At 36.0% G+C, this 13,943-nt stretch overlaps 1 protein-coding gene across 1 annotated transcript in view; it reads right to left on the bottom strand.

The window, feature by feature from the left end:
• NLRC4 (NLR family CARD domain containing 4) overlaps positions 1 to 13,943 on the bottom strand; it is a 41,431-nt gene that overhangs the window by 1,686 nt on the left and 25,802 nt on the right. Inside the window, exons 6-9 of the mRNA XM_011372112.2 lie at positions 11,951 to 12,043; positions 9,957 to 10,127; positions 7,819 to 7,911; positions 7,095 to 7,262 (exon numbers count right to left, since the gene is read on the bottom strand). Coding sequence (XP_011370414.1) covers positions 7,095 to 7,262; positions 7,819 to 7,911; positions 9,957 to 10,127; positions 11,951 to 12,043 — 525 coding nt within the window. The remainder of the gene's footprint in view (positions 1 to 7,094; positions 7,263 to 7,818; positions 7,912 to 9,956; positions 10,128 to 11,950; positions 12,044 to 13,943) is intronic.

The following is a 13,943-nucleotide window of genomic DNA, read 5'->3' as shown; positions in this document are numbered from 1 at the left end:
CTAACTCACATAGGCCCTCACCTTTACTCGTTCTCCTTCCCACAAGGAGCCCTTTATTTTTTGTAGGTAGTTTTCTCCCTGTTCTTATACCTCATGTTCATGTTCTTTCTGCCTCTGCCACTTTTTCATGTAGTTTCCAGCATGACATGCGCTCAGTCAAATTCCTGGTCATCAGCATGTGTATATATAAGGTTCCTTCCCCAAGGGGCAACTTCTTTTCTTCCTGACTAACAGAACAGATTTCACCACCTAAAAGGAACTTAACGAAGAAGTTAAAGCCCATTCCACACTCAGAGGGTTAGCTAGTTACATAGGCTATCTGCTAAAGTTTAAGAATGGTATCACTAAGAGCTTCTTGGGTAATTATTAGAATGCATAATAATTACTAGAATGCATAATAAGCACAGGGACCAAGAACAAGCAACATAACCCATAATCCAAGGGCATACATTTTGTTAATTTTATTTGCAGTGTTGTCATCACTATGAGCAGACTAGTTCTGAGGAAAAGGAATCTGACTTTCAGAGCTGTGGGCTTTGCGTGGGCTATGAAGAATGCAAGTGACTTGATCCATGTTCCAGGCAGAATTTCAAATGCTCTGGGTAGAAGAATTCTACTCCTTGAAGGGTTCCTGCATACTAAACAAAACTAGTATTGCCAGTTTTTCATTCACACATTTTTGAATGCCTACTATGTACCGTGGATTGTGCTGGATGCTGGGGATACGTGAAAAGGACAAGTGGGGTCCCTATCTCATTGGGCTTACAATATAGTGTGAAAACATACATTATAAAGTAATTAGATGGGTGCTAGACGCTGTGATAGGTCAGGCTGCCCTGGGAGCACACTAAGGCAATAGGCTTTTCAACCCCACTTTCTTCCCAGAACACTACCAATTGGGCTTATAGGCTCCAGGGGGAAAAGTGAAGGATCATTCTCAGGAGAAATTAAAGTGCCTGCAAGAAAAGACCCTATAAAGGAAGAGCCATTTTGCTTTCAGCAAACCAGTTGGAAAGTCACACTCCCTCAGGCCCACAGAGCTTCTTAACAACTTGGCCTCACTCTAAAATGCCAAGACAACTAACTGAACAAGAGTACCAGACATTTGAGAACAGCTTCAAATAACTCCCAAGAAATCAGATAACATAGTGAACAGGAAAAACAAACTTCAAAAACTTATTTTTCAGGGACCCTAAAAAGGTCCTGCATCTATCCAACAACAACAACAAAAATGCTATATATATATATTTTAAATACAATTGGAGAACAAGAGAGAACACTTGGAAAATAAAAGTAGGATATCAGGATCCATGTGGCAGAATGATTTAGCCTAGGGTTTACCAAAGAACTTCTAGAATATGAGTGGTGTCTGTGATGGTGCTTTTTTTGAGAACAAACTAGATAATGGAGTTCAGATGTGATGGGGCTCGCTGTGAGAACAGACTGGATAATAGAGTTCAGCCTCAAACTTTTAAATTGAAAGATACCATTTTAAAAAGTGTTTTGTTCGAACGTGTGAAATAGATCTGTGAGCTAGTAACAATTTCTATCTTGGTAGTCCCAGATTTCTGATGGGCTAGAAACAAAATTTTGGGAGTCACAATAAAAAAATTCAATCAAAGCTTTAAGATGGAATGCAGTCTCTGAAGAAAAGCAGAGAGCCTAGGACCAAACTCTAAGGAAAACTGGGAGCATTAATATCTGAGTAGAGAAATTACCATTGCAAAGTTGGCATGGCAGTCAAGAGGACATTTTGAAAAGGAGGGAGTGTTTAGTGTCAACTCCTACAGAGAGATCAAGTAAATTAAACACTTGAAGAGTGTTTAGTACATTTTAATTACCCCAGGAAAGAAACTCAGTAGTCATTAGCTGTTACTCCAATCCCGATGCCAACCACCCTCCACCTTTCAGACCTTGACAGCCAGTAATCTATTTTGTCACTGTAGATTTGCCTATTTTGGACATTTCATATAAATAGAATTATACAACATGTAGTCTTTTGTGACTTCTTTCTTTTACTTAGTATGGCATTTTCAAGGTTTATCCATATTGTAGCATGTTACAATACTTCATTTCTTCTTATGGCTGAATAACAATACTCTGTTGTGTGAATATACCACATTTTGTTTATCCGTTCATTAGTGAGGACATTTGGGTTGTTTATACTACATATATATGTGTAACCATCTATATCTATATTAGACTAAATGTGAGATGAGTTCATACTGATGTCTCCAATTCTAGTTCATTACCATAGGTCATTCTAGCCTATTCTAATCAGGCTCCCACTTTCTGGCATCCATTTACTTAATTATTCAATTTCAGTGTAAATGTATATCAGTATCAGAATTGTTAACCTGTACCCCTATTTGGTATAACTCCTCAATTAGAGTACAATGGTTGTTACAGTTTAGTTTGCCTTTAATTTTACAGATCACACTCACTTCCACAGGTATTTAGGTTAATTTCTTTTCCTCTCATCTGCAGTGAGGTTTCACAGTTTGTAACACAGTCAGATTTAAATGCATTCTGCATTCCATCCTTGGGTTTCCCAGACTTCCTAAATGATGTTTTAGTTTGCATACATTAAGGTTTACTCTTTGGGCTGCAAAGTTCTATGGGTTTGGACAAATGTGTAGTGTCATGTGTGCATAATTACAGTATCATACAGAACAGTTCCACCGCTCTAAAAAAAAAATTGCCTGAGCTGCATCAATTTAACCCTTCCTTCCCACCTCAGGAGCCCCTGACAACCACTGAACTTTTTACTGTCTCAGTAGCTTTGCATTTTCGAGAGTGTCATATAATTGGAACCATACATTCTGTAGCCTTTTCAGACTTGCTTTTTTTCACTTAGCAATATGTATTTAGTTCTCTCTATGTCTTTTCTAAGCTTGATAGCTCATTTATTTTTAGAACTGAATACTATGCTGTCGTATGTCTGTACCACAGTTTTTTTTATCCTTTCATCTGTGGAAGGACATTTGAGTTGCTTCCAGTTTGGAGTGATAATAACACTACTACAAACGTGCTTATGTCTCTATTTTGACTAATGAAATTTATGTAACTCTTTTTTCTTGAGCAGTCTTGCCTGATTTTTATCTATTTTGAAACTCTTAAAAAACAATTTTAAGATTTATTAATCTTTTTAAAATAAATTTATTTATTTAAATTAGTTTCAAGTATACAGTACATTGGTTAGATATCTATGATGTTCATAAAACGATCCCCCCAATTGGTCCCTCCCTCCCCTGACCCTCCACTTAGCCATCATATTAATGCAAACTGCATTCCCTCTGCCATGCTCCCTGTGCCCAACTATCAACTACTAATTTGTACTTCTTTAATCATTAAGATTTATTTATCTTTTTAAAATTTTTTGTTTTCTATTTCATTGATTTATACAGGCATACTTCGGAGATATTGCGGATTTGGTTCCAGAACACTGCAATAAAGCAAGTATCGCAATAAAGCAAGTTGTAATCTTTTTGCTGGTAGACGGTTTTCCCTTCATTTTGTAAAAAACTCAACATCTGTGAAGCACAATAAAGCAAAGCAATACAATGAGGTATGCCTGTTCTCTTATGTTTATTATCTGTGGTTTACTCTGTTGTCATTCTGGCTTCTTAGAAATATTAATTTTCGGTCTTTCTTATTTTTTAGTATACATATTTAAGGCTATGAGAATCTTATTCAAGTCCTGCTTTTGCCACATGCCACAAGTTTTGCTGCATAGTGTTTTCTTACCATTTGATTATAATTTTTGTTGAAGTTTATTACTATGAACTTGTAATGTATCTAATCTGTCAAATTGCGTGATTTTCCCCAGTAGCCTGAGTAGAGGTTTAGAAAAGTGGAAAATTAAAGACAATCCAGGCTTGGAGTTTTTCCAGGAAAGCACATTGTATCTAATTTCATACCTCACAGCCACATTTCATTAGGTAGTCTTAATTAGAGACTCTCATTATGCTTTCTTCATTTCACTATTGCATCCATCACACATATCCATCACTAAATGTCATTGCTTAAATTGACTTGTGATATGTGTGGGCCCTGAGAGTTTCACCGGGGATCGTAAAAGATGGAGATGGGAATAGGACAAGGCAATTGACGGGCAGCTGACAGAGGGATCAGGCCTCTCTTTGAGAATGTACAAGTGCCAAATTAAATTTAATCTGCTATTTAAAACTATTCACAACTACCCCCAAGCACTCAGTAAATCTACTATGTCCATAATTATATTGGGGCCTTCCTGTAGAAATTAAGGATAAGTGACTGTTCTCCTCATTCAAGTCCCATAAAGAATAGGGAAAGAAACCTCTGCAGGAGGCAAAGTGATGCAGATGAAGAAAAACATGCTAGCAGAAATTCAGAGCCAGAAGTGACCATAGAAACAGAAGCCCTATGTCTAGTCTGACGCCCTGGGCAGGATATGGATTAGGGCAGTGTTTTCTTTTTCTTAAGCTGTAGAGTATCTCTCCTTTACTGGAACATGAAATAAATTTAATAGGTTTGCAATCAGCATTTGTTTTAAGTGAAATAGGAATGAAGGAATAGAAGAAGGTAATGAAGTGTATCACACCTATATGATAATTATTTTTTGTGAAACTCATTTAATGTGTATGTATGTGTGTTTTAGACCTTGAGATAAGATGTATTTATAACTGTCGGTCATAGTAAAAAAAAAAAAAAGTTTGAAGGACTCTGAACGAGAAGCTTAATGCAAACATCTAGGTTCCACGTGGGGGTGCAGAGGAAAGAGTGTAGGGAGAACATTTCGCCAAGGAGCTATTTACGTTAGGTCTTAAAGTGTTTAAAGCAGAAGGTGAAGGACATTCCAAAGGGTGTGTATATGTACAAAGGGATTTTCAGGGAACAGCAAGAGATCCGTGAGGATGGAAACTCATGGAAGTGGGGAGGTGTGGCTGACAATGAAGGTGGAGAGGAAGGCGAATTGAGGCTCCATTGTGAAGGGTCTCACACATCGAAAGTGAGTAGGTTGTACTTTATTTTGCATACTGAGAAAGATTTTTTTTTTTTTTTTAGTGACGATAACTGGTGTCTGGTTCCTCTTGAAGCCCACAGAGTATAATGATCACAGTACTATTTATTGAGCATGTACAATGAGTCAATGTTGAACTTCTTTATATGCATTAGCTCAATATTGATTGGTGCAATAACCGCTAATGTGGTAGGTATTATACTTATCCTCATTTGACAAATCAGCAGAGGCTCAGAGACTTTCAGTTGCCGTAGGTTATACATCTATCAAGTGGAAGGGGTGGACAGGTCTGTCTGGCTCCAAAACCAATGCACCTAACCATTTCGTAAAGATGGAGCCTCTAGAAGGTCCAGCAGATAGCAGCAGTCTTGTCACCCGGCTAGAGGCCAAAGGCAGAGAACATCCAGCTCTCGCTCTTCAGCTTATGCCTCAAGCCCAAGCAGACTGCCTTTTTATACCTCTTATAACCCTTATACCTCTGTACCCCTAATAAAATCTTTTATTAGGGATATAATGATAATTCCACAAATTCTTTTTTTAAATTACTTGGAGAATAAATTAGTTACTACTATTGAATGGTTCATTTGGTCCTTTTTTTTTTTTTAATTTTCAGTTTAGGGTACATCCTTACAACTAAATTTCCAAGAGTCAACTGCCTTCTGTTATGTTTATTTTTTCTCATGGAGGCTCAAGGCACTAGGCAATTAAAGTAAAATGGCAAATTACTACCTAGCTCTGTTCCTATTTCATTAAACACACTGTCTCCTTCTCTGGTATCAATGGCCAGCCTCAGAGGTAGACAAATTAGGCAACTACCCACCTAAAGATTTGAAAGATGCTAAAAGGTCTCTACCTCAAAATGCTTCCCCTACATGTAATTCCAATTCTGTACAATCCCCAATGGCCTCCTTGAAAAGACACATCCTTTCCAACTCGCTTAATGTATGAGGTTACTTGAAAGGTATTATTTATTAGCTAACTAATTAGTCGGTCACAAAAGCCACATGCCTCCAAGATCACCCAGAATAGAGGAGTGGCCTGAAAGAATGATCCCCAAGGTACTATTATTTAATGGGTAGTGGACATGGAAGTGGAGTTAGGAATTAAGGGAAGGAAAGATCCAGAACTTGAAGCACCATTAGGGAAGACAAAACCCTTGTGCAGCCTAGTAAAGACTTAGAGACATACACATCTCTAAGAAAGAAGATTTTAAGAAGAGCAGGTGGGGAGTTAGTGTTTAATAGGTACAGAGTTTTAGTCAGAAAAGATGAAAAAGATGACGATGGGTGGTGACGGTGGTTGCACAAGAATGTGAATGTACTTAATGCCACAGGGAGGAGCTGCCCTAGAAGCAGGTCTACCACCTCCCCCCCACCCGCCACCGCAGCCCCCACTGACCTCTGGACTGGACCTCATGACAGAGCCTCAGCCAGAACCATCCAGCGTAGCCACTCCCAAATTCCTGACCCATGGAAACTGTGAGATACTGCTCATGGTTGTGGTTGTTAAGCCACAAGTTTTGGGGTAATCCGTTACACGGGAATTGATAACTAATACAGAGGACCTTTCATCAACTGCCTGAGGCTGTTGGTGTCTTCAGTCATTTATATCTATTTATTCCTGAGATTACGTCCCAGCTACTTATATACTGTGATCCCATTTACATAAAGTTGCACTTACCTTTATATTTTTTGAATATCCAACAGGTGACTTAAAAATATTTCCCAAGATTAGAAGAGCATTGTTGAATTTCAGACACTTAAAGCTAGGAAGAGCAATTCCTAATATAATACTCCTTGCCAGATAATGTGAATATTTTCCTTTAATACTGTGTGTCCTGAGTGTAGGCCAGTGTTCAAATCATTTTTCTCCTTAACATATGTGAACTCTCTTTAAATATATTTGTATAAAAAAAAGAGGAAGCAAAAAAATAAAGGCATGAATGAAAGAGAGAGAGAAGGAGGGGGAAAGAGAGAAAGAAAAGAAAGAGAAGGGAGGGAGGGGAGGAAGGAAGGAAGGAAGGAAAAGCGAAAAGAAAGTCAATGTAAGGGCTTCGTTAGGACCTACTTCTCTTAGCTCTGTGTGTACTTACCTAGAATTCTAATTTCTGCATCTGTGAGTCGCCAGTTTTTCAGCCCAAGTTTGACGAGTTGTGGGACCCCCTCCAATTGCTCCAATAGCCTGATCAGGCTGACTCGTGCATCACTCCACCAGGGCATCATCAGCACAGTTAGCTGTTCCAGGAAGTGTAGCCTGTCAACTTGAAAATCCAGAGACCAGTTCAGAAACTGGATGCATCTCAAAATTGATGAAGGATAAAGGGATGTAGGAGAAGGAGAGGTCTTTCTCTCTGCGATATACTCAATGTGCAATGAGATTTGACTTGTTTTTTGGTTAAAATTTTTATGGAAAGTATTCAAGAATATATAAACATGCAGTATAGTATAATGAAACTATGTATACTAATAAGCCACCTTTTAACAACCATCAAATCATGGACAGTCTTGCTTCATCTTTTTCAAATTCCTTCGCTTCTGTATTATTTTGAATCAAATCTCAGACAGCAAGTATCAGTTTTTTAAAACATAATCACAATATCGTTATCATACCTTAAAAATCTTATTACTAACTGCTTAAGCAGAATTGTCTTAAACATCACTTACTCTCAGACACTAGCACCCTAGAAGGAAGCAAATAGGTGAGAGCCTCAGGTGCAATAAGCATGTAAAAACTGGTAACTCAAAAAGCACGGGGCTGTATTCCTTTAGAACAGTTTAAGAAAGGTGCAACTAATACGGCTACATTGTTATTCTTACTTAGTTCATGTAGAGCTTCATTGCCATCCTTTTCCAGGTGATTTTCAGATAAATCAAGAATACTCAGTTTGGCCAAATTATGAAGATTCTGAGCTGGAAAAAAAAATCCAAAGTAAAGACAGTCAGGGAACTATATATGCATTTAAAAATATCCTTGTAATAATTCTGAGCCCTTATCTTCTTTGTCGATAGTATACAGATTATATTTGATTTTATTAATTTAATTATTCCCAAAGGTATCTGGATAGACTTAACCCCCAGCTCCTATGACTATGACCAAATGGACAGATATTTCCTGGTCCTAAGTTCTGACTAATATACTTCAGCTCACATAAAGCCTAAAGCAGCAAGGAATATAGTTGTTAGGTCACTGTAGGAAAGTGACTCCATTTCTCTAAGCCTCAATGTCTTCATCTTTAGAATGATGAAGTTGAACTAGATAACTGTGAAGTTGTCTCCAATTCTTAAATGCCCTTATCATGCAGGAGAAACAAAGGAACAAAACACAGATGAGATGAGCTGTTCTTTGTGTACCTCCGTTTAGATGATTTTGTTAATGTCATAGTTGTGGTGTTAATAATAAAACTTAGTAAGATAAAGACATTAATCGTAAAATGCCATCACTCTAGCTAAGAACTACTTGGTTCTCTCTTTCACTCCAGATACAGATATGCCCCTCTCTTCCAAAGTTCGGTTACACCCCTTTGCTTTTAAAAGACCTACATTAGTATCTGTTTTTGCTAACTGAAAGAAATCCGAAGAGGATTTTCCACGTTTACAAAAAAGGCAAAAAGCCACAATAGTGTTCGACGTTTTTTTTCAGGGAGCCTTATAGAGGCAGCACAAGAGGTCCTGCCACGCTCCTTGCTGGGAACTACAAGCCCCATCTCAGCATGAAGCCGCCAGAGCCTTGAACTGTGTCTGTGAACATCTGTGCTTCATCTCCATTTATTTTGTGCATCTGTTAGCAAGTGTGTCCTAAGGTATCTGAAACGCCTAAGAGAGGTTTTCATTTGGGTCTGGAAATGCTTAAAATTTTTTCCATAAAAATTAATGGTAATTGCTCCTTCGCTTTATGCCTTTTCAGCTCATGAAAATTTTCATAGAAATGCTCTACTTTCTGATGAGGGAAAAACCTGTATTTATCATGATTGCTTAATCTAGTTGAAGTTTTTCCTATTAAGGCTGATTAGGAAAATCTCATTTAAAAAAATTAGTCAAGTTTTCCATGACAATATACTCTTGTTATAATATTAGCTATTATTATTTTTAATCAATCATATGAACCCTTTTCTTAGAGTAAAGTATCTTCCAGGGTTTGGTGCTTTAAAATAAAAAAACCTATGGAACTCCTCTTAAAAAGGGTATTTTCAGTTCTGAACCTGTCTCTCCCTAGTGGCAAGTAGAAAAGCAAAAGCGTGTACTCGTCATTCTCATGCTCCCAGTGCTTGTCTAGCCTTTCCTAATCATGGGTTTCTCTAGTTTGGGTTTATGTTAGCATATACGCAATCTTAGTAATCCTTACAGACTCATAGCAGTTTTATATTCTGTTTTTAAAGGTGTTAAAACATTTTTCTCCCCAAAATCTAAATTTAAAAAACATCTGAATTGAACATATCCATTTATCCAGTAATATGCAAAGGTTTTTCCATACTTGGTATGCACACCCTTTGGGAACTCAACAGACTCAGTTCTTATATAAATGCACATTAACTCCATCTTAACAGGGCAGTAGGTAAGAACTGGAAGCTCAGAGAACATTTAAGGAACTCCTTCTCTCTCTGCTTCTCAATCATTTATTTATCCATTCACCCAAATATTTATTAAGCAGTTATTATGCAACAGGACATGTGCCAAGTCTCAAGCACCTACTTCTTTTCTTCTTCTTTGCCTTCTCTTAAAATTACAACATCTTTAATTATTCTGAAATTGTCTATTATCCATCTATAACACATTTTCATTTCAATCATGGAGGAAAATCATTAAAAATAGACTAGATATTACCTAGAAGACTTTATTCTCTTCTCCAATTTCTCTAAAAATTAAATTTCTGCTTGAGAGACCTAGCATGCATTACTATAAAAGTACCACCTGTTCTCTTACACTATTCTTATTCAGTTAATGCAGGCCATAGTTACCTAGGGTTTTGACAGCATTTGCTGACAGGCAGCAGGAGACTAATTGGATTTCTTCAAGGTCACAGGGTTCGGCTGACAGAGATTTTACTATGTAATCCATTCCCTCCCCAATATCAGACAAGTGGGTCAACCGAAGTAGACACATATTCTTCAGGTTTGCCAGACCTTTAGCTAAAAAAAGATGGAAATGAAATGCATTAGGATACCAAGATTTAATCATAGATTAATGGGCTGAAAAGGCAAAAAAAAAAATCTCACAGAGATCTTGCCATGTTCTTTCTGTACAGACATTGAATTATAAAAAGCCAGAGAGTAGTTTTTCTTTCAGCTCTCACTTTCCAGTCTCCTAGACCATATAAAGATCTCTTATGTGGAGGTCATTCTTTTAGTAGCATGAGAAAAGCTATAATAAATATATAGTATTTTAATGGGTATCAATGAGTTACCTTTATCATAACTTTTTTTTTTTTACCTTTACCATAACTTTTTTCATAGAAAAAAGTCTTGTGAATGAGCACACTCTCTTTAATTCCCTCAAAAATCTTAGAAGGGGTGGAGGCTGAATTCAGAGGGGCAGCCTGGGGATTTTAGTTCCTAGGTGTGTTTCTAGCGTCCCTCATTCTTAGGTGTAAAGTTGATGTGGAGTGTAGGATTGATTAGGCATAGCCTTGTGTCATTAAAATATTTCTTGATGGTACTCTGACCTAGAGGAAAGAAATATGCTGTTTTAATAATGCCTACCTTGCAAAGCTTTGGGAAGGTTGCAGATGATGTGTGCAATGTATTTAGTATGGTGCATAGTAAGTGAATATTGATTGTTGTCTTGGGAGTACACATAGTGATTTGTGGCGGTTGTCAACATGAGCTTTGCAGTCAGTTTGATTACTGGATCCTGTACTTAATAATTGTGTAAATTTGGGCAAGTTATTCAACATTTTAGTTGTGGTTTTAGGGATAATTATACCAGTGTACTAGGAATATTGTAAGGATTCAATGAGAAGTATGTAAAAGTGCCTAGTATAATGTCTAACCTATTACACAGTATCTCTTTAATAAAAAGTAAATTTAGACTAGTTTATTCAAGTCCAGACTTCGATTCCATAAGAGTAGAACCAGTTTGTCTCAGATAGGTGTTCTTGAATCCTTTCTACCAATTGGTGAGAACTTGGGCAAGTCAATAAACTGTTCTAGGTTCCAGTGGCAGTAAAATGAGGGAGTCAGACTAGTCTCCTTCGAGCTCTGACGTTCTATATAACTCGTAGGCATGAAATATATGTTTCCTGAACACTGAATTAATTTGATTATTCTCATGTAGGCTATATAATGAAAAAAAAGTCAGCCATGTTTTAATTATAGGACAGGTTCGATTTTAGGTAAGAAAAGGAAAAAGAACAAGGCCGAAGAACATTTACTTGAGGGCTCAAACAGGGGCAAAAAGAGAGCAAATAAAATAAAATACAAAATAAATTAAATTAAATTAAATTAAATTAAATTAAATTAAATTCAAGAACCTCCCCGTGCTCTCCTGAAAAAGGGCAAGGACATTGGGGAAGAATAGCTTCAACAGGAATCCTCCCTGAACTGGAAGGCAAATAACATATTCTATTTCTGTTTCTCAGGTTTTCTCGATCCACATTCATTCTTGTGTTCCATTCCATTTATGAAATTTTATTTAATTATAAAAGCACAATATAAATGTTTTACATTGTTTCTATGCTTTAAATGTGAGCTGAGTGAATCAGGCAGAGAGATAAAACATATCATGGCGTCTGTCCTCAAAAGTGTTACAATATAGTGGTGGACAGTTGACATTAAATGATGCTCAAGGATTGAAAAGGAAATGTAGAAAACTGTCTAGGAAAACCAATATAGTCACAAATACATAAAGACATCCTTGCCTTGTACAAATACAGCCAGTGTCAATGAGTCTTGAGTTAACTCTTCTTATTATAAAAGTTTTTTGATTAAAAAATTAGAGAAAACAAAAATCTGACCTAGTTTTATAGCATCTTCTTCATTCATCTTAATGTCCTCCAGTATAAGCTTCGTAAGGTTCTTCAAATTACCCAAGCTGTCAGTCAGACCACCTGCCAAGAAAAAAGTAATTGGACTGTGTTCAGCTGTTATTTACAAAATTTTCATTACCAGTTAAAAGAGTTTAGTTCTTACCATGGGCAAGAAATGTCACCATGGAATTGACACAAAAATGTATGTTTTGGTCAGGGATGGGCATCTTTCTTAGCTAAAAGCATGTTCTCCAAATATAATAGAATCGGACTAGAAAACAATAACAGAAAGATACTAGGGAAATCTCTAAAGACTTGGAAGTTAAACAACACACTTCTAAATAAGCATGGATCAAATAGGAAGTTGCACAGAAAATTAGTCAAGATTTTAAAAAATACAGAAATAAAAAAATCAGAATCTACGACTTACACCCTACTTAAGGGAGGTTTATAATATTGAATACTTATATTAGAAATGGGGAAAGTTCTCAAATAATAACCTAAGCTTACTAAAGAAATGAGAGAAAGGAGAACAGAATAAACCCAATGCTAGAAGAAGGAAGAAAATAATTAAAGATCAGGGCAGAAATCAATTAAAATTGTAAACAGATTATTAATAGAAAAATATCAGTTTAAAAAAGTTGTTTGAAAAGATCAGTTTGAAAAGATCAATATAATTGATAAATTTTAGGAAGTCTGACAAAGAAAAAAAAGAGGAAAAACAAATTACTAATACCAGAAATTAAAGAGAGGATATTGTTACAAAGACTTAAAAGTTAAAAGGATAGAGGATAATATGCACAAATCTGCACACATAAATTTGACAACATAGATAAAAATTGCCCAATTTTTTGAAAACCACAAACTACTAAAACTTACCTAACATGACATAGGTAATCTGAATAGTCCCATATAACTATTAAGGAAATTGAATTTGTAGTTTATAACTTTCAAAAAAAGAAACCTGCAGGCACAGATCATTTAACTTACAATTCTACCAAATATCTAAAGAAGAAATAACACATATTGTATAAATCACTTCCAGAAAATAGCAGTAGAGGGAACAGTTTCCAACACATTTTATGAAGCTACTGTTAACCAATATGAAACCCAGACCAATAGAATAAAGCAAAAAAAAATTCAGACCAATATCACTCATGAACATAGAAGTAAAAATCTTCAACAAAATATTACCAAGGAATTCATTCATATATAAAAAGAATATTATACTACCGCCAGGTAGGCTTCATACAGAGAATAGAGGGCTGTTTCAACATTTGGAAATCAATCCATGTAATTCAGTATACTAACAGTTGTACTCAATGGTGAAAGTCCGAATGCTTTCTCTCTAAGATCAGGAACAAGGCAGGATGTTTATTTTCATCTCCTGATTCAACATTGTACTGTAAGTCATAATTAGTGCAGTAAGGTAAGAAAATGAAATAAAAGAATGCAAAATGGAAGGAAGAAACAAAACTGTTCTTTTCGGAGGCGACAATTGTCTACAATAAAAATTTCAAGGAATCTACCAAAAAAAAAACCGCCTCAACTCCTAGAAGTAATAATTGAATTTAGCAAAGGTGCAGAATACTAGATCAACACACAAAAACCAATTGTATTTCCATCTAATAGCGATTAAATAATTGGCAACCAAATTTTTAAAAATATTTTAAAAAATATTTACAATAGCTCCAAAAGAATGAAAACATTAGATATAAATCTAATGAAACACAAACAGGATCAACATGATGAAAACTACAAAATGACGATAAAAGAAATAAATGATGACACTAAATAAATGGAAAAAACTCATACAAATGGACTGTAAGATTCAACATAATAAAAATGTCAATTCTTCCTAAATTGGTCTATAAATGTAATTTTCACCAAAATCCCAGGAAGAGCTTTTGATGATATAAACCATGTGATTCTAAAATTTATATGGAAAGGCAAAGGAACTAGAATATAAAAAATAATTTCG

The sequence above is a fragment of the Pteropus vampyrus genome, unplaced genomic scaffold (genome assembly GCF_000151845.1).
Source record: "Pteropus vampyrus isolate Shadow unplaced genomic scaffold, Pvam_2.0 Scaffold200, whole genome shotgun sequence".
Taxonomy (NCBI): domain Eukaryota; kingdom Metazoa; phylum Chordata; class Mammalia; order Chiroptera; family Pteropodidae; genus Pteropus; species Pteropus vampyrus.
Note: the sequence above shows the minus strand (reverse complement) of the source record. Positions and strands in the feature narration are given on the sequence as shown.